The 17,192-nt window shown below is 45.4% G+C and overlaps 10 protein-coding genes across 11 annotated transcripts; 4 read left to right on the top strand and 6 right to left on the bottom strand.

Moving 5' to 3' along the window:
• Window positions 1-3,076: 3,076 nt before the first annotated feature.
• On the top strand, window positions 3,077-4,468 carry LOC6499996 (odorant receptor 85f). The gene is made up of 4 exons (XM_001953427.4): window positions 3,077-3,871; window positions 3,931-4,132; window positions 4,187-4,342; window positions 4,399-4,468. The coding sequence occupies exons 1-4, from the start codon at window positions 3,105-3,107 to the stop codon at window positions 4,450-4,452; spliced, it is 1,179 nt and encodes a 392-aa protein (XP_001953463.1). The 5' UTR covers window positions 3,077-3,104; the 3' UTR covers window positions 4,453-4,468.
• Window positions 4,469-4,481: 13 nt separating this feature from the next.
• Window positions 4,482-5,040, bottom strand: LOC6500552 (protein FMC1 homolog). Of its 2 annotated transcripts, XM_014911131.3 has the most exons (2): window positions 4,914-5,040; window positions 4,482-4,851 (listed from the first exon to the last, which is right to left on the bottom strand). In XM_014911131.3, exons 1-2 carry the CDS (start codon window positions 5,024-5,026, stop codon window positions 4,545-4,547), a joined length of 420 nt encoding a protein of 139 aa, XP_014766617.3. In that variant the 5' UTR covers window positions 5,027-5,040; the 3' UTR covers window positions 4,482-4,544. The 2 variants fall into 2 exon arrangements, with proteins under 2 accessions (XP_014766617.3, XP_001953440.1); XM_001953405.4 differs by lacking the exon at window positions 4,914-5,040 and having other exon boundaries at window positions 4,482-4,865.
• Window positions 5,041-5,183: 143 nt separating this feature from the next.
• LOC6500551 (60S ribosomal protein L34) lies at window positions 5,184-6,117 on the bottom strand. The gene is made up of 3 exons (XM_001953404.4): window positions 6,011-6,117; window positions 5,760-5,837; window positions 5,184-5,695 (listed from the first exon to the last, which is right to left on the bottom strand). Exons 2-3 carry the CDS (start codon window positions 5,822-5,824, stop codon window positions 5,257-5,259), a joined length of 504 nt encoding a protein of 167 aa, XP_001953439.1. The 5' UTR covers window positions 5,825-5,837; window positions 6,011-6,117; the 3' UTR covers window positions 5,184-5,256.
• A 125-nt stretch (window positions 6,118-6,242) lies between these two features.
• On the top strand, window positions 6,243-7,333 carry LOC6499997 (omega-amidase NIT2). The gene is made up of 2 exons (XM_001953403.4): window positions 6,243-6,388; window positions 6,444-7,333. Exons 1-2 carry the CDS (start codon window positions 6,370-6,372, stop codon window positions 7,274-7,276), a joined length of 852 nt encoding a protein of 283 aa, XP_001953438.1. The 5' UTR covers window positions 6,243-6,369; the 3' UTR covers window positions 7,277-7,333.
• LOC6500550 (golgin-45) lies at window positions 7,281-8,911 on the bottom strand. Its single transcript, XM_001953402.4, has 2 exons — window positions 7,585-8,911; window positions 7,281-7,514 (listed from the first exon to the last, which is right to left on the bottom strand). Exons 1-2 carry the CDS (start codon window positions 8,785-8,787, stop codon window positions 7,374-7,376), a joined length of 1,344 nt encoding a protein of 447 aa, XP_001953437.1. The 5' UTR covers window positions 8,788-8,911; the 3' UTR covers window positions 7,281-7,373.
• A 213-nt stretch (window positions 8,912-9,124) lies between these two features.
• On the top strand, window positions 9,125-9,548 carry LOC6499998 (BBSome-interacting protein 1). The gene has a single exon (XM_001953401.4). The coding sequence runs from the start codon at window positions 9,125-9,127 to the stop codon at window positions 9,374-9,376; it is 252 nt and encodes an 83-aa protein (XP_001953436.1). The 3' UTR covers window positions 9,377-9,548.
• Window positions 9,479-12,083, top strand: LOC6499999 (LMBR1 domain-containing protein 2 homolog). Its single transcript, XM_001953400.4, has 2 exons — window positions 9,479-9,649; window positions 10,004-12,083. The coding sequence occupies exons 1-2, from the start codon at window positions 9,479-9,481 to the stop codon at window positions 11,918-11,920; spliced, it is 2,088 nt and encodes a 695-aa protein (XP_001953435.1). The 3' UTR covers window positions 11,921-12,083.
• LOC116654559 lies at window positions 11,916-12,506 on the bottom strand. The gene has a single exon (XM_032449819.2). The coding sequence runs from the start codon at window positions 12,378-12,380 to the stop codon at window positions 12,084-12,086; it is 297 nt and encodes a 98-aa protein (XP_032305710.1). The 5' UTR covers window positions 12,381-12,506; the 3' UTR covers window positions 11,916-12,083.
• A 122-nt stretch (window positions 12,507-12,628) lies between these two features.
• On the bottom strand, window positions 12,629-14,580 carry LOC6500548 (tubulin beta-2 chain). The gene is made up of 2 exons (XM_001953398.4): window positions 13,952-14,580; window positions 12,629-13,899 (listed from the first exon to the last, which is right to left on the bottom strand). Exons 1-2 carry the CDS (start codon window positions 14,342-14,344, stop codon window positions 12,952-12,954), a joined length of 1,341 nt encoding a protein of 446 aa, XP_001953433.1. The 5' UTR covers window positions 14,345-14,580; the 3' UTR covers window positions 12,629-12,951.
• An 81-nt stretch (window positions 14,581-14,661) lies between these two features.
• LOC6500547 (two pore potassium channel protein sup-9) lies at window positions 14,662-16,817 on the bottom strand. Its single transcript, XM_001953397.4, has 5 exons — window positions 16,380-16,817; window positions 16,167-16,322; window positions 16,043-16,104; window positions 15,587-15,987; window positions 14,662-15,527 (listed from the first exon to the last, which is right to left on the bottom strand). Exons 1-5 carry the CDS (start codon window positions 16,504-16,506, stop codon window positions 15,254-15,256), a joined length of 1,020 nt encoding a protein of 339 aa, XP_001953432.1. The 5' UTR covers window positions 16,507-16,817; the 3' UTR covers window positions 14,662-15,253.
• Between the last annotated feature and the right edge of the window lie 375 nt (window positions 16,818-17,192).

Here is a 17,192-nt window from a genome sequence, read left to right as displayed (position 1 = left end):
GCTGCTATCCGCCGGATTCGTGCAATCGTACCGTTTGGGAGAGTCGTCGTCCACATCGGCTGCTCTCTGAGCCACCAAGAGTCGCTATAAACCCATGCGGCGAATGAGCAATGTGAGCAAGCCGACAACCCGAGAGAGGCCACGAAGAAGAACCGGTTTCCGGCAACCCAACAAACATATCCGACAAATAAAAGTCATCGTGAAAGAGACTTCAATAGAGGGTTTTTAAGGGATTAGTCTTGTTTGTTTTGTTTATTTCTGTTTGGTCATTACTACCACCCTCTTTTATTGGAATGACAGTTGACCTTTTTGGGTATAATATCAGGATTATGTGAGAGAAACACAGGATGCTATATTACTGAGAATTACTTGGTATTCTTTAGCTTAATTGAGGCAGTTTTTAACTTATATAGATTGTAACTTATATAGATTGTATTTATAGATTATTACATTAAAAGTCACAAAAACTCTAACTTTCAGAAGTTAATTAGTTCATTTTGATTAGCGATTTATTTCCTAAACTTATCTTCATTTAGAAACCAAAATCAAAGGTCGTACAAATAGAACCCTGATGACAATGAAAGTCCTAACCGGTAATGTCGATTTTAATCCTAGAATTACCAAATTTCCGCACTATTAATTACAAAGGCTCAGTTTCAGCACTTGCGTGCGACAGCTGTCAGAATCCAGAGACAGTCCAGGCCATTAGCAGCACCACCACCACTAGCACCACCCACCAAAACATTCGTCCTGGCAACGGAAGCAGCTGAAATGTAACCAAAACAAAAGCTTTGATAAATGCTATGCCTAGATCGACCCTTGACCCCTTCTCCTGATCCTGATCCACCACCCACACCGCCTAAAACATCTGCTATTTCCATTTCATGTTTTCCCCCTTTACGAATTCTGATAAATGAGAAAATGCATTTCCTCGTCAAATGCAGTCGGACCGGGCCAATAAATTCATTAATAAATGGGAAAGTGAAAAGCGCAGCCACATCAGCTTTCCTGCTGCTGCTCCTGCTGCATGTCCTTTGTTGTCCTTGTGGTTGAATGGGATTCTGGCAGGGCATAATGCAAACACTGCAAAGTCCTGCCGGACGACTCATCCCCTGATGGAATAATGGATATTGAAATCGCATCGAAGGGGGTGTGAGATATTGTACTTTATGGCGATTAATATTGCCGTGTTGGTGGACAAAACCCCTGACCATTGATTTGATTGCCGGCCCCATCCTCTTAACCTGGCCCCAGACATTCTACCCCCAGTCAGCTAGCCTGTTGCCCATGTCTGACTCTCTTCTGGCTCTTTGTTCCACTCGGCCATTCATCTCTCCTGGCTGTTGTTGTTTTTCCTGTCGTGTTTTCTTCTGGGTTTTAGGGTGTTTGCTGTTGTCTATGCACCCGGACCTGCTGTGGATCCGGTCCGGGATCTGGGCCTGGGTCCGGGTACGGGTCTGCTGTGTTTATTTTAGTTGAAGCTAGACGCAGGAATAAAACGAATAATGGAGGCGCCTCAGACTCATAAAGTATTTAGGGAGATAGCGACACCGACACCAGCCACTTTCTGGGGTCCTTATGACTCGACAGGATTTCTTGTTCTTTTCTTCTTTTTTTGTTTGCGGATAACCAATAGTTGTGAGCGGCGGCAACCCCTTTGAAATCATCTCACTCTTCGAATAAATGGGGCAACTATAAGTAGCAAGACGGCCTAAATATTTGCATCTAATTTAAGCAGACATTCTGAATTGTGACGCATGCTTGCCTCACATACATAAATCTATTCAAATGTCCCATTAATGCTTGAGATCTAGTGGGCTAGTGCAATTTTTAGCGGATATAGGGCATCACTATAGTCTGGGAAGATGGACTGGCAACAGTTGGTTGGTTGGGTCGCCAATTGAAACTAATGAATAAATAACATATGCAGTGTAAGACCGTAAAATTGATGAGAGAAGTTCAAGAAGTGGGGTCGGAACCTCAGAGTAAATTGTATATATACGGATGTCTTGGTCTTTCGGAATTGTTCGGGTAATGGGAACTTGACAAACAATAGCTGCTTTGGCTGATGGCTGACCGACTTGGAAATTGTGCAATACTTTGACAGCAATAAATGGCTAGATGATCTAGGCCTACAATTGAGCAAGAAAATCAAAACAGAATCATTTATTATTTCGAATCTAGATACTAGATACTTTTTGGATATCTTCTGGTTGAGTGTCGATGTCCAGACACCTTTCAGCTGCTTTGCATTCCAGTCAGAAGTCGGATAGAACCCTCGGATAGACGGTGGGGGGAGCACCCATGCCATTTTGTTGCTGTGTGAAGGAATTTCATTTATGTCAACAACAAAAGCAACCACTGGGAGACAAGTGCAGCGACAGCAACAAAGAATGAAACGGTAAATAAACCCAAGAGAACTGAGGAGCTCATTTATGGAAATTATTAAGTGCAGTCGGTGGTGACCCCTTCTCTTTTTTAAAAAAGCATTATTATGCATAAATATTTTTATGGGCAAATGGCAGAAGGGTAGGCAGCAAAAAGCTATTAAAACAGAGAGAGTTCTCATTAATGAACTCTTGAAAATTAAATCAGACAAGTAGAAACTTCTAATCTTCTAGTCTTTAATCACAAGCCTCATGTCCTCCCCAAGTTCAACCACCCAAGGTGTGAAACCACAAGACCTTCACACACACTAGCCTTGAAATTTCTCCATCCCCATCGAAAGTAAAGCTCCGACTAGTGAAGCCTTTTTTATGATTACTTTCAATTGCTCTTAATTAATGTTAATTTTAGTTCTTATATGTCTGTTCCTTCTCAAGAATTTTAAGCAATATAAGCTGCGTCATATACATACTTAAATAATAAAACATATGTGGTTAGGGAACTATTGGTGTCACCCTTTCATTAATTTTTCGAATTTTAATTAGTTATTAATATAACCACATTGTAAATTATTAAAATCTATTGACGCCTTAGTTAACACGAACGTAAGGCTATCTAGGATTTAAAAATAAAAGAACAAAACCGCAAACCATTCTGCCAGGATCCGGACACTATAAATATGGCTTCCATTTCAAAATGGTTCTTAGAACTAAGTCGCCATGCAATCCGTGCAGTATAGTTACGAGGACTTCGCCAAGATGCCCAGCTCCTTGTTCCGCTTGATGGGCTACGACATGCTGGAAACACCAAGGAATCGCCAACAAAAAATAATGATGCAAGTCTATCGGGCTCTGTGCCTTGGCAGCCACTGTGTCTGTCTAGGATTCATGATTTTCCGTATGTTAGAGATGAAAACAATCAACAGCGTTTCTCTGATTATGCGCTACGCCACTTTGGTAACGTATGTTGTAAACTCGGACACAAAATACGGCACCTTACTTCAGAGAGGTGCCATCCAGAGCCTCAACAATAAACTGGCCGCCATGTATCCAAAGACCACACTTGATAGGATCTACTACCGCGTTAATGATCACTTCTGGTCAAGAGCATTATCGTCTATGATTATGTTCTACGTAGGATCATCCATTATGGTGGTCGTTGGTCCGATCTTTACGTCCCTTTGGTCGTATTTCTTTCATGAACAATTTTCCTATATGCATTGCTATCCCTACTTTATATTCGATCCCGAGAAACATTCAGTATGGATATACTTGGGCATCTATGCTTTGGAGTGGCTGCACAGCACCCAAATGGTTATTTCCAATATTGCCGCCGATACGTGGCTGATCTTCTTTCAAGTCCAGATTAGTATGCACTTTAGGGCCATGATAAAATCCATTGAGGACTACCAGCCCAGTTGGGAAAACGATGTCGCTGATCGTCACTTCTTGTCGAAGATAGTAGACAAGCACGACTATCTGGTGAAGTATGCATTTAAATACTATTTCTTGCATTTTATTTAATATTAAATACTTTTCACCTCAGCCTTCAAAAAGACTTGAATTCAATTTTTGGAGGTTCCCTGCTTCTAAGCCTTCTCAGCACAGCCTCGGTTCTCTGTACGGTTTCGGTATATACCCTGATACAGGGACTTACTTTGGAGGGCGTTACCTATGTCATTTTTATTAGCACTTCTGTGGTGCAGATGTATCTGGTTTGTTATCATGGACAGCAGGTTCTAGACTTGGTTAGTTAATACCACACTTCTAAATGATTATACTCTATTTCGAATCCATTCCAGAGCGCGTTCATTAGCCACGCTGTTTATAATCACAATTTTCACAACGCCTCCTTGTCCTATAAGAAATTCCTTCTTATAATCATTATACGTTCCCAAAAACCGGTGGAGTTGAACTCCATGGGTTACTTGTCCATATCGCTGGAGACTTTCAAACAGGCAAGTGCAGTTCACCTTAATCCTACATATTTACTTATTTATCTATTCTCTTCCAGTTGATGAGCGTTATATACCGAGCCATAACCATGTTGCGACAAATGATTCAGTAGATTCCTTAAAAATAATTACAAACTTGAAATTTGGACAACATTAGCCGCTTTAATCACACTAGAAGCTACATAGAAACAACCTAACTAGAACTTCACTTAGGATCGGTGGGCAGCTTGAATCCCACCAGGTCCGCAGTATCCCTCACGGATCGCTCGCCCCTCCCATGGTACTCCTTGTACAGCTCCGTGTACTTTCGTTGACTGCTCAGGTAGGTTAGGTAGGCCTGACCCAAGAAGAGTGCCTCGTCCCGGCGTTTGCACAGTTGCTGATCCGTAGTCTCAAATTTCTTGTACTGGGCGAGAATGTACCGGGCAGCCAGGGAATCCTTGATGCAGCCGTTAGGCGAGGCTTGACGCAGCTCGTGCAGAAGGGAGCGTAGAACCTTAGTTGCCGCCATTCTTAGCAAAGGAATCTATTTAATTTCTTTTAAAATAAATAAAAACAAATCTAGATTTCTTACGTGATTCTTTCTAGCGAACAGCTGATTGGGAGGGAGTTGCCAGACTTACGAGGAGAGTCTAAAACCATGTGGTAACCTTTCGACAAAAAGCTCTTAACCCTTATTCTGGCCATCAACTGGGAATAAACTTGATTGTATAAATATTTTGATAAAATAACCGAAATCTGATAATACAAATGTTCTGAACTAAAGCAAAAAGCTCTAAGAAGAAGAGCCACAAGTGAAGCTTGAAGTTAGAAAACGAGCCCCCGAGATAAAATACAATGGAAATTCGTGGGAAAAAAATCATTTATTTTTAAAGTTATCATTTAGTAGTCAACTCTGCGCATCACGATTGGCGAGTTCACTTCCTTGGCTTGCCACCGGCGGCGGGTTTCTGGCCGGGCTTCTTGCCTGCGGGTCCCTTGCCGCCAGCACCTCCCTTGGTAACCTTGCCGGCACCGGCCTTGGTGGCCTTAGCGGCGGGCTTCTTCTTGGGATCGGGCTTGGCCTTGGGGGCCTTGACAGGCTTGACGAGGGCCTCGCGCTGGCTCTTCAGGGCCTTGACGATCTTCTGCTCCTCGATAAGGAAGGCGCGGACGATGCGCTCGCGCAGGCAACCGTGGCAGAGGACACCGCCGTAGGTGCGCGACACGGTCTTGTGGCGCTTGGACAGGCGTGGGCGCTCGCTGGGACGAGAGGGAGTGATGCCCTTAAGCTTCTCCTTGCACTGTCCGCAACGGGGAACGGTTTTGTTCTTCTTGACGTACTGGTAGACCAGACGTCCGCCGGGAGTGCGCACACTGAAAGGCAAAAGATCCGGGAATGAGTTTAAAGCCGGTTAATATATAATTGGTTAGTAGTTACATGCGCCTCCTGTTGGAGCGTGTGTTGTAGGACAGGCGTCTCCTCAGCGTCAGACGTTGAACCATTTTGTTGTTGTTGCTACAGGTCGTAGCAAATTGTCGACGGAATATGTAAAATTAGAAAAAACCATTATAAGTTAAACTTCGCCCGGGGGTACCAACAGGTGGAAGTGATTTTTAGTCTAAATTCCAATTGGTTTTCTGCCAATTTCAGTTAGTTTTAAGAAACTTCGAAAATGAACACGTGCATACCTCAAAAGAGACGAAACAAGAAAGAGAGGTGGCAACCCTGCCCCTGTGCGACTTGAACTTGGCTGCGCTTACCGCTTTTTGCCATTACCCAATACTGTGGATTTTTTAACACTATTATTTAGGGTAGTCTTTTTCAAACAAACCGGCTTTTATTTTATACAATAAATAGATTATGTTTTTTTAAATAAATAACAATTTTCATTATTTTATTTTTAATTATTATATGGAAATCTTGTCTCGAAGTGTCATCACTAATCAATCAGCTGTAACCCCTTTTCTACACCCATGGAATCACCTGTTGTTGTTGTGCAAATTGTTATCACACCGCAAACAAAGAGATAACAATTAATTGTGGCATTATGAGCAAATCAGGCAATAGTAAGGGATTGTTCTAGCTCCATGGAAAGTAATTAATATCCTTTCCATCCCACAGTCATGCGTCTGGTGCTTCTGCAGCTGAGGGGTTCCAAGGACAAGACGGCCAATGTCCAAAATGCCGTCAGCAAAATCGAGGCTGCTGTGAAGGAGCATCAGCCTCGCTTAATCACTCTGCCCGAGTGTTTCAACGCCCCTTATGGAACCAAATACTTCCGGGAGTATTCAGAGAGCATCCCGGACGGGTTCACCTCACAGCAGCTTTCCAGCCTCGCGAAAAAGCACCAGGTCTACATAGTGGGAGGGACTATTCCGGAACTGGGCGAAAATGATGCAATTTATAACACATGCACCGTGTGGTCCCCGACTGGAGATCTCATTGCTAAGCACCGCAAGATGCATTTGTTTGACATCGACGTAAAGGGTGGAATCCGGTTCAAGGAATCGGAGACACTGTCGGCAGGCAATGATTTCACCACAATTGAGGTTGATGGCCACAAAATCGGCATTGGCATCTGCTACGACATCCGGTTCGAAGAAATGGCACGGCTATATCGTAATGAAGGTTGCAAGATGATCATCTACCCAGCTGCATTTAACATGACCACGGGTCCGCTTCACTGGGAGCTTCTTCAGCGAAGCCGAGCCAACGACAACCAGTTATTTGTGGTAACCACTTCTCCAGCGAGGGATACCAACGCGGAGTATGTTGCTTATGGCCACTCCATGGTCGTTGATCCCTGGGCCAAGGTACAGCAAAGTGCCGGCGACGGTGAGGAGACTGTGGTGGCGGACATCGACTTCTCCCTGGTGGATCAAGTGCGTCAACAAATCCCCGTATTTAGCCAGCGTCGCGTGGACCTATATGCCACCGAAAAGAAGTCGAAGTAATGGATATTATTTCTGCATTTATATTGAATGTAAATATTAAAATTTATTAGACCTAAACACATTTTACACAAAATTTCTTACGGGGAATTAACTATTGCTATGGCTGTGCCTGTGGCTTGTCGCTGGAGGCTACCTCAGGACCAGGAGATTGCACATAATGAGGTCGCTGCGCCTGGTCAAAAAGGGCGCGTATTGCTTCATCGGTGGCCATAAGAGGTTGGCTAATAAACTCCAGTGCCTATGGGGATGTGAAAAGAAGAAATTATTTTTCAAATGGAAGCAATAAAGGCAAAAAATTCGGTACTCACCCTTACTGCATACTTTTCTGCCTCACAAAGCGGGCTAGTACTAGCACTGGAAAGCTTAATAGTCTCCTCGGGAATGCCCACACCCGTGTGCAGAACCATGCGTTGCAGGATGTTGAGGTTCTCAGCACTAAGACTGATTACATCCGTGGCGGGCAGGTTCAAATACCGGATCTTGGCGAGGAACTTGAGCTGCTTAAGCATTTCCAATTGCATTTCTCGTATTTGGTGGGTGGCGTGAAGAAGTTGCTTGGTCGACTCGTTCAACAGTTGATTTTTCTGGGTGAGATCGGCCTTCCAGCGGGCCAGCTCTTCGACCATCACACTGCTGGCCAGAAACTTGGAGCGCCACACTTCACACTGACCGGCCAGAAATTCGATTTGCTCGGTGTGGGTGGTCAGGTTGTTGGCGGTGTCCAGGAGCGCGCGAGCCAGCTGAAGTTTGTCCTCTGTCAGAACGTTAACGCGGGTTTGAAGGTCCTCGCCCACGGAAGCGACCAACAGGCTCTTCAGCTCACTATTGACCTGCGTTTGGAACTTATATTGAGCTTGAAAATAGTCTCTTTCCTCGCGCATCTTAGACAGTTCCTCCCTGAGAGCAACCAATTCCTGGCTATTCGATTCCGTGCTGGTGTTGGCCTTGGGCTCAGCATCCAGTTCTTGGGTTCGCAGGGTGGAAACCTGATCCACCAACACCCCAATATCGAGATTGTTCTTATCCCGATGGATTTTGTGTTTGTTTACAGGAGCAGTAGTCATGGGATTCACGGCACCCGGATATGGTTCGAACGGAACAAACTTGGGGGTCTTGCTCTTCTTGTGCTCGGGCAGGGAGTCGTGCTGTGAGGACACCAGACGGGGTCGCATCTGCACCAGCTCTCCCTTGGGCATTACTGGAGCCAGACTCCTGGTGACGATCTCTGGACGCCTATAGAGGGTGTGGAGTCCTGGAAGGGGTAAGTTGGAGACACTGCCGCTTCCAGTGGATATCTTCCTGCCCATGACCGCCTCCTGTACGACAGTGCTGTCCTTGCGCGACAACTGAGGCCTCTTGGCTTGTGACCTCTTGACCGCCGAATCACCAATTTGGTCAATTTCACTTTCCAGCTTAGTACCACCACTGTTCTCTGGCTGTTCCATTCCGTCTCCGCTGGTCCGACAATCCGGGGACTTGTCCGATCTTGAAGCCAAACCTTCCGCCTCCATTGCTTGACAGTCTAGGCAAGGCCAGCGACCTAATTCTTTAAAATCAAATTAAGAATTTCTCTGGCTGTGCCAGCAAAACAAAAACAGTGGGTTAGAGCTGCCAGGTCAGTCCACATTGCTGGGGTCTGGCAATCCCGAGTTTGCAGTGTTGCCACACAAAAATATATGGAAATATTTCCATAATCTTGTAGGTTCACACTCTTTGATAAAGTCGATGATTGACGGTTTAAATAAAACAAATAAATAAAAAGACAAGAAAAGAGACGGTTAGACAGCTCTTGAGTTTCTTAAACTCAAATTGGAGATCCGCCCACCTCTTGCCGTCGAAGGACGCAGCATGTCCGCTGTGGAGGCCGAGGTGTTAAGGAAAGTGACTGAGAAAATCGATCTGATTGAGCCCACCACCGGAAAATTGTTTTTCGAGCACAAAGCAGAGCTGGTCTTCTGCCGGCCGCACCTGATGCCGCTGAAGACGCAGGCGCTGGAACGTCTCGAGGAAATGCATCGCGAAACTGCGCGCCAACTGCAAAAAAAACGCAGCACCATCAGCAGCCAAAAAAAAGTCAGCGAGCCCGCAGGCTCGCAATGAATTAGTCACAGGAGGAGAGGACTTCAGTCATAAAGCACATACACTTCAAGCACAACAGCACTCGCACCCACTCGAAACTTTGATTCAGTTTGTGATCAAATAATGGCAAACTTGCTGACCTTTGGCATTGTCGCCGCCCTCTTCCTGGCCAGCATCTCGTTGTACCGGTATGGAAACATACCACGACAGCACATTTTGGTCACCCTCTCTGTGCTGACAGCCTGGTGTTTCTCGTTCCTGATAGTCTTTGCAATACCACTCGATGTCACCTCGGTATGTCTATCAAGTTTATTCTTAAAATTAAGGCAGTTGCATTAGGAATTTTAATTTAATTTAAAATTGTATATTGTTTTCACCATATGGTCTATAAAAACTATGTCTAGATATCCAAATTTTAAATGTATTTGGCTTTCTATTTTATCTAAAGCCTTCACAGAACCTTTATCTATAGAAGTTCAATTTCAAATGTCTTTCTTATCTCTGGAATGAGTCACACTTGAATCTCTGTTATAGAAACCAAAAATAATTAATTTGTTTAATAAATTCTATGCTTATTTGCCTTAATTTTAATGAAACTTATAAAATACTACCTATAGTTACCATCCTAATAATTCATTACCATTTTAGACCCTTTATCGTCAATGCCTGGATGAGCACCTCGCACCAACTCCAGCACCCAGCAATATCAGCAACACAGCAACCGCAAATGTCACACCGCCTCAGCCGACGGAGTGCCAGGAACCCTGGGGCATGGTTCCGCCTACCGTCTTTCCCAACCTTTGGCGCATCATCTACTGGAGCTCACAATTCCTGACCTGGTTGATCATGCCCCTAATGCAGTCATACCTTAAGGCGGGCGACTTCACGGTGAAGGGAAAACTTAAGTCGGCGTTGATCGAGAACGCTATCTACTATGGATCTTACTTGTTCATCTGCGGCGTTCTGCTTATATACATTGCCGTGAAAGGAGAGTCTTTGGACTGGCAGAAACTAAAAGCCATTGCGTCTTCGGCTTCAAACACCTGGGGTCTGTTTCTTCTTATCCTTCTGTTGGGCTACGCCCTCGTGGAAGTTCCTCGTTCGCTGTGGAACAACGCAAAGCCGGGATTCGCACTGCAATACGCTTACTTCAAAGCGGCCAAGCTGAGTACCGAGAAGGCGGAAGCTGAGGAGCATGTAGACGACATTCTCGAGTCACTACAGTGCATAAGTCGGGTGATCCCCAACAATCACGAGTTGCGCCCTTGCCTGGAGACAATTCTGCGCAAGGTGCCGATTGAGTTGCAGGAGCGGGCAAGTCGGAATTTCGCCCGTACCGGTGGCAGTGGCATGGGCGCCACTAGCTCCACAATTTTGCCATCAGAGAAGGCCCTCGTGCGCATCCACAAGCAGGTGATCAAGTCCCTGCAGACGCTGCAGCGCACCGAGGCGCTGTGGAGTGTCCAAGTGCAGACGGTGCTGCACTTGGAGGACGTGGCACGGAATATTCACTCGTCCGAGCGACGCTTTAAGACCGAATTCCCACGACAGCGCTCCCAAATAGAGAAAATGTTCTACAGTGCAACACTGCAGTGGTATTGGGAGTGTTTGCTGAAGGCTCCATACCTTAAGAGCTTGTGCGTCCTGACCGCGACCATGTCGGCCATAGTGGTCTGGAGCGAGCTGACATTTTTCAGCCGCAAGCCAGTGCTCTCAGTATTCGCCAATGTGATCAACGTGGCCAAGGAGAGCTACGACTTCCTGACCATCGAGATCTTTTCGATGATAGTTCTCTGCTATTTCTTCTACTGCACCTACTCCACCATTCTGAGGATTCGCTTCCTAAACCTGTACTATCTGGCTCCGCATCACCAGACCAACGAGCACAGTCTGATCTTTAGCGGCATGCTCCTCTGTCGGCTGACGCCACCCATGTGCCTCAACTTCCTGGGTCTAATTCATATGGACACGAACAGCATGGAGACCTACTACACGCAGATCATGGGCCACATGAATGTCATTGGGATCATTTCGAACGGCTTCAATATCTACTTTCCCATGTGCATGCTGGCCTTCTGCTTGGCCACCTGGTTCAGTCTTGGTAGTCGGGCCCTCAATACCCTTGGATTCCAGCAGTTTCTGCAGAACGAGACTATTGCCACGGAACTGGTGCAGGAAGGCAAGGATCTGATAGCACGCGAAAAGCGACGCCGCCAGCGAGCCGAGGAGGCGATGGCCAGGCGGCGCGATTTCGGACGACCCGATCCAGTTTTGGGTACCGGAAGCGATTATCTAAGCAAATACCGAAGCGGTGGAGCCAGTGCTCTAACCAGTAGTCGCACCCCGGCCGATGGACTGCTACGCGATGGTGATGGCACCTTCGACTATGCGGCAGTGTCCTCCTCCTCGGCCCTGGGTGTACCGAGATCCTTGTCGGAGGAGATCAACGACCGGTTCGGTGTGAGCACTCAGATACAGGTGGGATTCCGAGATCCCGATTACGAGGCGGAGCACGACCGTCGCATTGTCGGCCCACCACCCCGGGGACTGTTCGACGATGTCTAGGCTCGAAAGAAAGGATGCGTTTATTTTATAAATCGTAATCAAGTATCTCATGTTCCGTAGTTTAATGCGTAGTCTTGCTTAAGTTTCCGCCGCAACTGCTGCTTCTGTTCCTTCACTTCAGTGTACACCATTCGATTGAATAAACCACTAGAAACAAATGCCACTATTTCGACTTTCGTTGGGGATAGCGTCTCTTCTTAGTGTCCACCTTGTCCTCGGCGATACCGTTCTCAGCGCCGATCCGCTTCGCTTCTGCCCGCCGTGTCTTGTCTCTCGTTTGGTAGATTTTCACTTCCTTGGATCCCTCGGAGGCGTGCTTTTGTGGATCATAGGTGTGCCGGCGTTTATTCTTCTTAGCTGCCACTTTTTGGAGCTCGGCAATGGGATGCACCTGAATACGTTTACGTCCACGTAGATAGCCACTGCGGGAGGTCACTGGAGTTACCGGGGAGGAGTTCATGTTGCAAGTTTTTGTTTTTTTCGCAGCTTCTGACGAGAATGTCTAAAAAAAAAAGTGATTTGTCAAATGACAGGTTGAAGGGCAGGTCACATGATTAGTATTGCCGTCCTTGAGTTCTCCTTTCCGGCCAACAAAAAAAAAGATTGCCATTAATCCCAATGAACTTTTGAGGTTAGGAAGTTAGGAGATTTGAGGTTAGGAGCAAAAATAATGCCTTTTTTGGGAATTAGTAAAATGTATTCTTACGCTTACAAGGTCATCCAACAATATTTATTCGGTAACCTCCAATACACAGCAATTGCAACACATAACAAGAGTGTAAAATGTTAGTGTGGCGCACGATCTCACAAAGACCAACTATGGAAATATGTACAATCGACAATAAAAGCTGTAGTAGGTAGTAGGTGTCTATCTCGTGGGTTTCGGTTTAGTGTACTCCATTAAGGGCTGCGCTCATTGTTATCCACTAGCTTCCGTGTTGAATTGGGGGGCGTATATGGGTCAGTGTTGGGTGTGTTGAGGTGTTTCTTCAATAATCGGTGGCATTGTACGTAAGAAAAAAAGAAACTCCTTATTCATCGCCGCCACCCTCCTCATCTTCATCGAACTCGCCCTCCTCGTCGGCGGTGGCCTCCTGGTACTGCTGGTACTCCGACACCAGATCATTCATGTTGCTCTCGGCCTCGGTGAACTCCATCTCGTCCATGCCCTCACCGGTGTACCAGTGAAGGAAAGCCTTGCGCCGGAACATGGCTGTGAACTGCTCGGATACGCGCTTGAACAGCTCCTGGATGGCTGTGGAGTTGCCGATGAAAGTCGCCGACATCTTTAGACCACGGGGCGGAATATCGCACACCGCTGTCTTGCAATTGTTGGGGATCCATTCGACGAAGAAGCTGCTGTTCTTGTTCTGGATATTGAGCATCTGCTCGTCCACCTCCTTCATGGACATGCGTCCTCGGAAGATGGCGGCTACGGTTAGGTAACGGCCGTGACGGGGGTCACAGGCGGCCATCATGTTCTTGGCATCGAACATCTGCTGGGTCAGCTCCGGCACAGTCAGGGCCCGGTACTGCTGGGAGCCGCGGGATGTTAGTGGTGCGAACCCGGGCATGAAGAAATGCAGTCGGGGGAAGGGCACCATATTCACGGCCAGCTTACGCAGATCGGCGTTCAACTGGCCAGGGAATCGCAGGCAGGTGGTTACCCCCGACATTGTGGCAGAGACCAAGTGGTTCAGGTCACCGTATGTCGGTGTGGTCAGCTTCAGAGTACGGAAGCAGATGTCGTACAGTGCCTCGTTGTCGATGCAGTACGTCTCGTCAGTGTTCTCCACCAGCTGGTGCACACTTAGGGTGGCATTGTACGGCTCTACAACAGTATCGGACACCTTCGGCGATGGCACCACCGAGAAGGTGTTCATGATACGATCGGGGTATTCCTCACGAATCTTCGAGATAAGCAGTGTTCCCATGCCCGAGCCAGTGCCGCCACCCAGGGAATGAGTTAGCTGGAATCCCTGTAAGAAGAGATGACCTCACGTTCTCTTGTAAGTGAAGATATCCACTTACCTGGAGGCAATCGCAGCCTTCCGACTCCTTGCGGACTACGTCCAAGACGGAATCAACCAGCTCAGCACCTTCGGTATAGTGACCCTTGGCCCAGTTGTTACCAGCGCCCGACTGTCCAAAAACGAAGTTATCCGGGCGGAAGATCTGGCCAAAGGCACCAGAGCGGACCGAGTCCATGGTGCCAGGCTCCAGGTCGACCAGGATGGCTCTTGGCACGTACTTGGCTCCGGTGGCCTCGTTGTAGTAGACATTGATGCGCTCCAGCTGCAGATCGCTGTCCCCGTAGTAAGTACCAGTGGCATCGATGCAGTGTTCGTCGGAAATAACCTCCCAGAACTTGCCACCGATTTGGTTGCCGCACTGCCCGGCCTGGATGTGCACGATCTCACGCATTTTGACGAAGGTTTTAAATCAAAGTTCGCGAACGAAAGTTGGATTAAAAAAACTTCACACAAAAATTAATTCGAGGGAAAATTCTTTCGTTTTCGTTTTTTTTCGATGAGAGCTGATGGAGGCACAACCGACGAATTACTGATTTTTTTTTTAACGTACAATTTTTTAAGGTTTCTATTTTATACGTGTGCTAGCTAGCTGATTCGGAGGTGGACTGACTCTCGCCAGGACTACGAACGGTTAGGTTGTCATTTAGCCTACTCTGTTCCACTTTTCAAATCACATTTTTTCGTCACAAAAAACGATACTCGGGTTGCTGGGGTTTTCAACAAAACATTTAATATTACTTAGTTAAAACATTACGTAGCTAAATATCTAGATGGGATGTGGATGAATCGGCCAGAGAGCCAATAGAGGCTTTGAGCCAGGTTATATACTTGATATTGGTATGGGTCTTTGGAGATTGTTCTCCTTTGTAAACGAGTGTATAGTAGGGTGGATCGACTACAATGGGTTCAGTGAAGGCTGAAATCTTTAGAAGTATTTCTAGAAAGTTAATAATTTTTAAACTTTTTTAGAAAAACATTCATCATTATTATTTTAATCATCCTAGCAAGCCATGAAATCTTTCAAAAATGACATAGTTATCCTGGATAATACTATTTAGATAATTTTAAGTTTTAATTATGACTTTCCAATATACTTCTAAGACTTTTCACCAATTCTAAAGATCCATAGTACTATAAATATTTGGCTGGGGTAGGATAATCTAACAACCATCGTTTTGGGTCAGGTGGTTGGTTCTCTACGGGATTGCATCTACATTCTGGCGTTGCCCTATTCACGGCTATAATTTGGTCTCTGCTCTGGTTCCCAAGAGGACGAGGGTCGGAGCTGGTTGTACGGATATCAGACGGAGGCTCGCTTCAGGCACAACGTGCTCTCGATAATGTCCGTGGGCTGGAAGTCCGGGTCAACGAACTGCTCATGATTCAGACAACGAGTGCCACCCATGCAGGTGCAGGAGCACAGGGAGGCGGTCTCATCATTCTCAGTTGTGTAGTTGTTCTCCAGTAGCTTTCCATGCATATTGTACGTGGACTCATCGTCAAAAGTAACCGGCTGGGCGTTCCCAGCTAGGTTCTGGGCATCCTGCTCGTCCCTCTTGGCATCCTCCGCTTGCCTGAAAAGAGTTAAATGTTTATATATCATTTATAGGCTGTAATGTGAATGTAATCTCACATGGTCATGAATCGCAGGACCAGCAAATTAATGCTGGCAGCAACGACGGCCAATCCGAACAGGATAAAGACCAAACTTAGAGCCACATAGCCTGGCTTATTTGTGAGAGCCTGGTCGTTCTGCAGTGCCACATAGTCCCCGAAACCAATGGTGGTCAGAGTGACGAAACAGTAGTAGAAGCTATCGAAGTAGCTCCAGCCTTCGTAGCGGGAGAATACAGCCGCTCCTGTGGTTATAATAATGGAGGAAAGCATTCCAGTGGCCAGCATGAGATTCATTTCGGTGGCATCCGTACAGCGGGCTCCGCTGGCCCTCTTCGCTCTCCTTATAATAACCGAGGCAAACTTGTTAAGACGTTCACCAATCGACTGGAACATCACCAAGCCCAAAGGTATGCCCACCTACAGAATAGGAGTTGGATTTAAAAAGGACAAGGCTATCCAGGATATCAATTACCATCGCATATCCCATGCAAAATGCTTTTCCCGGAATAGTGACTGGTGTTGAATGTCCATATCCTGAAGATAAGGTTAAAAATGTTTATAAAATTTAATTAAATGTTTATTTTTAATTTATTTACCAATCATAGCCAAGACCACTGTGCTAAAATAAAAAGCTCCTGCGAATTTCCACTGAGGTCCTGCTTTGTGGGGTTTATTTTCAATGATGACGATTTCCATCACCCGGAAGTCCTCATCGCTTACATTGTATTTTTTCACAAAGTTGTTTTTAACAGCTAAAGAGATCAAAATATTATTTTAAAAGTTTACAAGGTAAAAATATAATCCCATACCTTGCAGGAACTCCCATCTTTTGGCCTCCGTTGGCGACTCCAAGGAGTCGAAAACCGCGGCGCCAATTAAAAGGTAAGTAAAAGTGCAAACCACAAGGGACAAAGTTCTAACATTTTGGCGCTTCATGGCTATACTTGAATTTATTATTCAATATTCTATTTATTTAGGAATAAACTGAATAATACTGATGCTGCGCCTGATAAAATCGATATTAGGCAGGACACAAAATACAGCATCCAAAAAGTATTGCGACCGCCTAAAGCGGCACAATTGCAATTTTCGGTTAATGCCTTTTATTTGTTATATTTTAAGACTTTGTTTTTGGATACTGGCTTCGAAAAAGCTTAGGATATCACGAGAATAATCTTTGTTTAGACAATACCGTTAACGCATCCTTTTGGAGTGACCGTTGCTTGGGCGCCAAACAATACCAAACAAATGTTTTGTTTAAAAAAAATCAACAAGTAATTTCAAAAAAAGCTCAATATAAATATAATTTTTTAATCTCAATATATAATATATAATATATTCAAATTTAAATTTAACTCAAGAGAGTAGTACCCCCAAATAAAATCATAGGGAATAGAGAAATGATTAATTTATTGTAATTCAAGTTTTAATATTACAACAGGGTTCTCATCTTTCATTTTTTTAAGTTTTTTTATGTTGTTGAGTTTCTAAAAGTGGTTTTATGTTTTTTTAAATTTAAATTTACATTTTTAAAAAGAATAATACGCGTTTTCCAACATTGGTATTAGTCACAAGTTGGCAGGCCACAATAACCTGAGCCATCTGGCAACGCTTTTCGATAT

Source organism: Drosophila ananassae, chromosome 2L, assembly GCF_017639315.1.
Source record: "Drosophila ananassae strain 14024-0371.13 chromosome 2L, ASM1763931v2, whole genome shotgun sequence".
Classification (NCBI taxonomy): domain Eukaryota; kingdom Metazoa; phylum Arthropoda; class Insecta; order Diptera; family Drosophilidae; genus Drosophila; species Drosophila ananassae.
The sequence above is the reverse complement of the archived record's forward strand: the minus strand, read 5'-3'. Positions and strand labels throughout refer to the sequence as shown.

What these genes read in the sequence shown, in the direction of transcription:
- LOC116654559 (XM_032449819.2), bottom strand. Translation starts at nt 12,380, where the DNA reads ATGAACTCCTCCCCGGTAACTCCAGTGACCTCCCGCAGTGGCTATCTA.
- LOC6500548 (XM_001953398.4), bottom strand. Translation starts at nt 14,344, where the DNA reads ATGCGTGAGATCGTGCACATCCAGGCCGGGCAGTGCGGCAACCAAATC. An exon ending in AAGGCTGCGATTGCCTCCAG is followed by an intron (nt 13,900 to 13,951) that starts GTAAGTGGATAT and finishes CTCTTCTTACAG; the next exon opens with GGATTCCAGCTAACTCATTC.
- LOC6500552 (XM_014911131.3), bottom strand. Translation starts at nt 5,026, where the DNA reads ATGGCCAGAATAAGGGTTAAGAGCTTTTTGTCGAAAGGTTACCACATG. An exon ending in TGTTCGCTAGAAAGAATCAC is followed by an intron (nt 4,852 to 4,913) that starts GTAAGAAATCTA and finishes TCCTTTGCTAAG; the next exon opens with AATGGCGGCAACTAAGGTTC.
- LOC6500551 (XM_001953404.4), bottom strand. Translation starts at nt 5,824, where the DNA reads ATGGTTCAACGTCTGACGCTGAGGAGACGCCTGTCCTACAACACACGC. An exon ending in CGCTCCAACAGGAGGCGCAT is followed by an intron (nt 5,696 to 5,759) that starts GTAACTACTAAC and finishes TTTGCCTTTCAG; the next exon opens with TGTGCGCACTCCCGGCGGAC.
- LOC6499999 (XM_001953400.4), top strand. Translation starts at nt 9,479, where the DNA reads ATGGCAAACTTGCTGACCTTTGGCATTGTCGCCGCCCTCTTCCTGGCC. An exon ending in TACCACTCGATGTCACCTCG is followed by an intron (nt 9,650 to 10,003) that starts GTATGTCTATCA and finishes TTACCATTTTAG; the next exon opens with ACCCTTTATCGTCAATGCCT.
- LOC6499998 (XM_001953401.4), top strand. Translation starts at nt 9,125, where the DNA reads ATGTCCGCTGTGGAGGCCGAGGTGTTAAGGAAAGTGACTGAGAAAATC.
- LOC6500550 (XM_001953402.4), bottom strand. Translation starts at nt 8,787, where the DNA reads ATGGAGGCGGAAGGTTTGGCTTCAAGATCGGACAAGTCCCCGGATTGT. An exon ending in CAGAAAAGTATGCAGTAAGG is followed by an intron (nt 7,515 to 7,584) that starts GTGAGTACCGAA and finishes ACATCCCCATAG; the next exon opens with GCACTGGAGTTTATTAGCCA.
- LOC6500547 (XM_001953397.4), bottom strand. Translation starts at nt 16,506, where the DNA reads ATGAAGCGCCAAAATGTTAGAACTTTGTCCCTTGTGGTTTGCACTTTT. An exon ending in AGTGGTCTTGGCTATGATTG is followed by an intron (nt 16,105 to 16,166) that starts GTAAATAAATTA and finishes CCTTATCTTCAG; the next exon opens with GATATGGACATTCAACACCA. An exon ending in TTTGCATGGGATATGCGATG is followed by an intron (nt 15,988 to 16,042) that starts GTAATTGATATC and finishes CCTATTCTGTAG; the next exon opens with GTGGGCATACCTTTGGGCTT.
- LOC6499996 (XM_001953427.4), top strand. Translation starts at nt 3,105, where the DNA reads ATGCAATCCGTGCAGTATAGTTACGAGGACTTCGCCAAGATGCCCAGC. An exon ending in GACAGCAGGTTCTAGACTTG is followed by an intron (nt 4,133 to 4,186) that starts GTTAGTTAATAC and finishes AATCCATTCCAG; the next exon opens with AGCGCGTTCATTAGCCACGC. An exon ending in CGCTGGAGACTTTCAAACAG is followed by an intron (nt 4,343 to 4,398) that starts GCAAGTGCAGTT and finishes ATTCTCTTCCAG; the next exon opens with TTGATGAGCGTTATATACCG.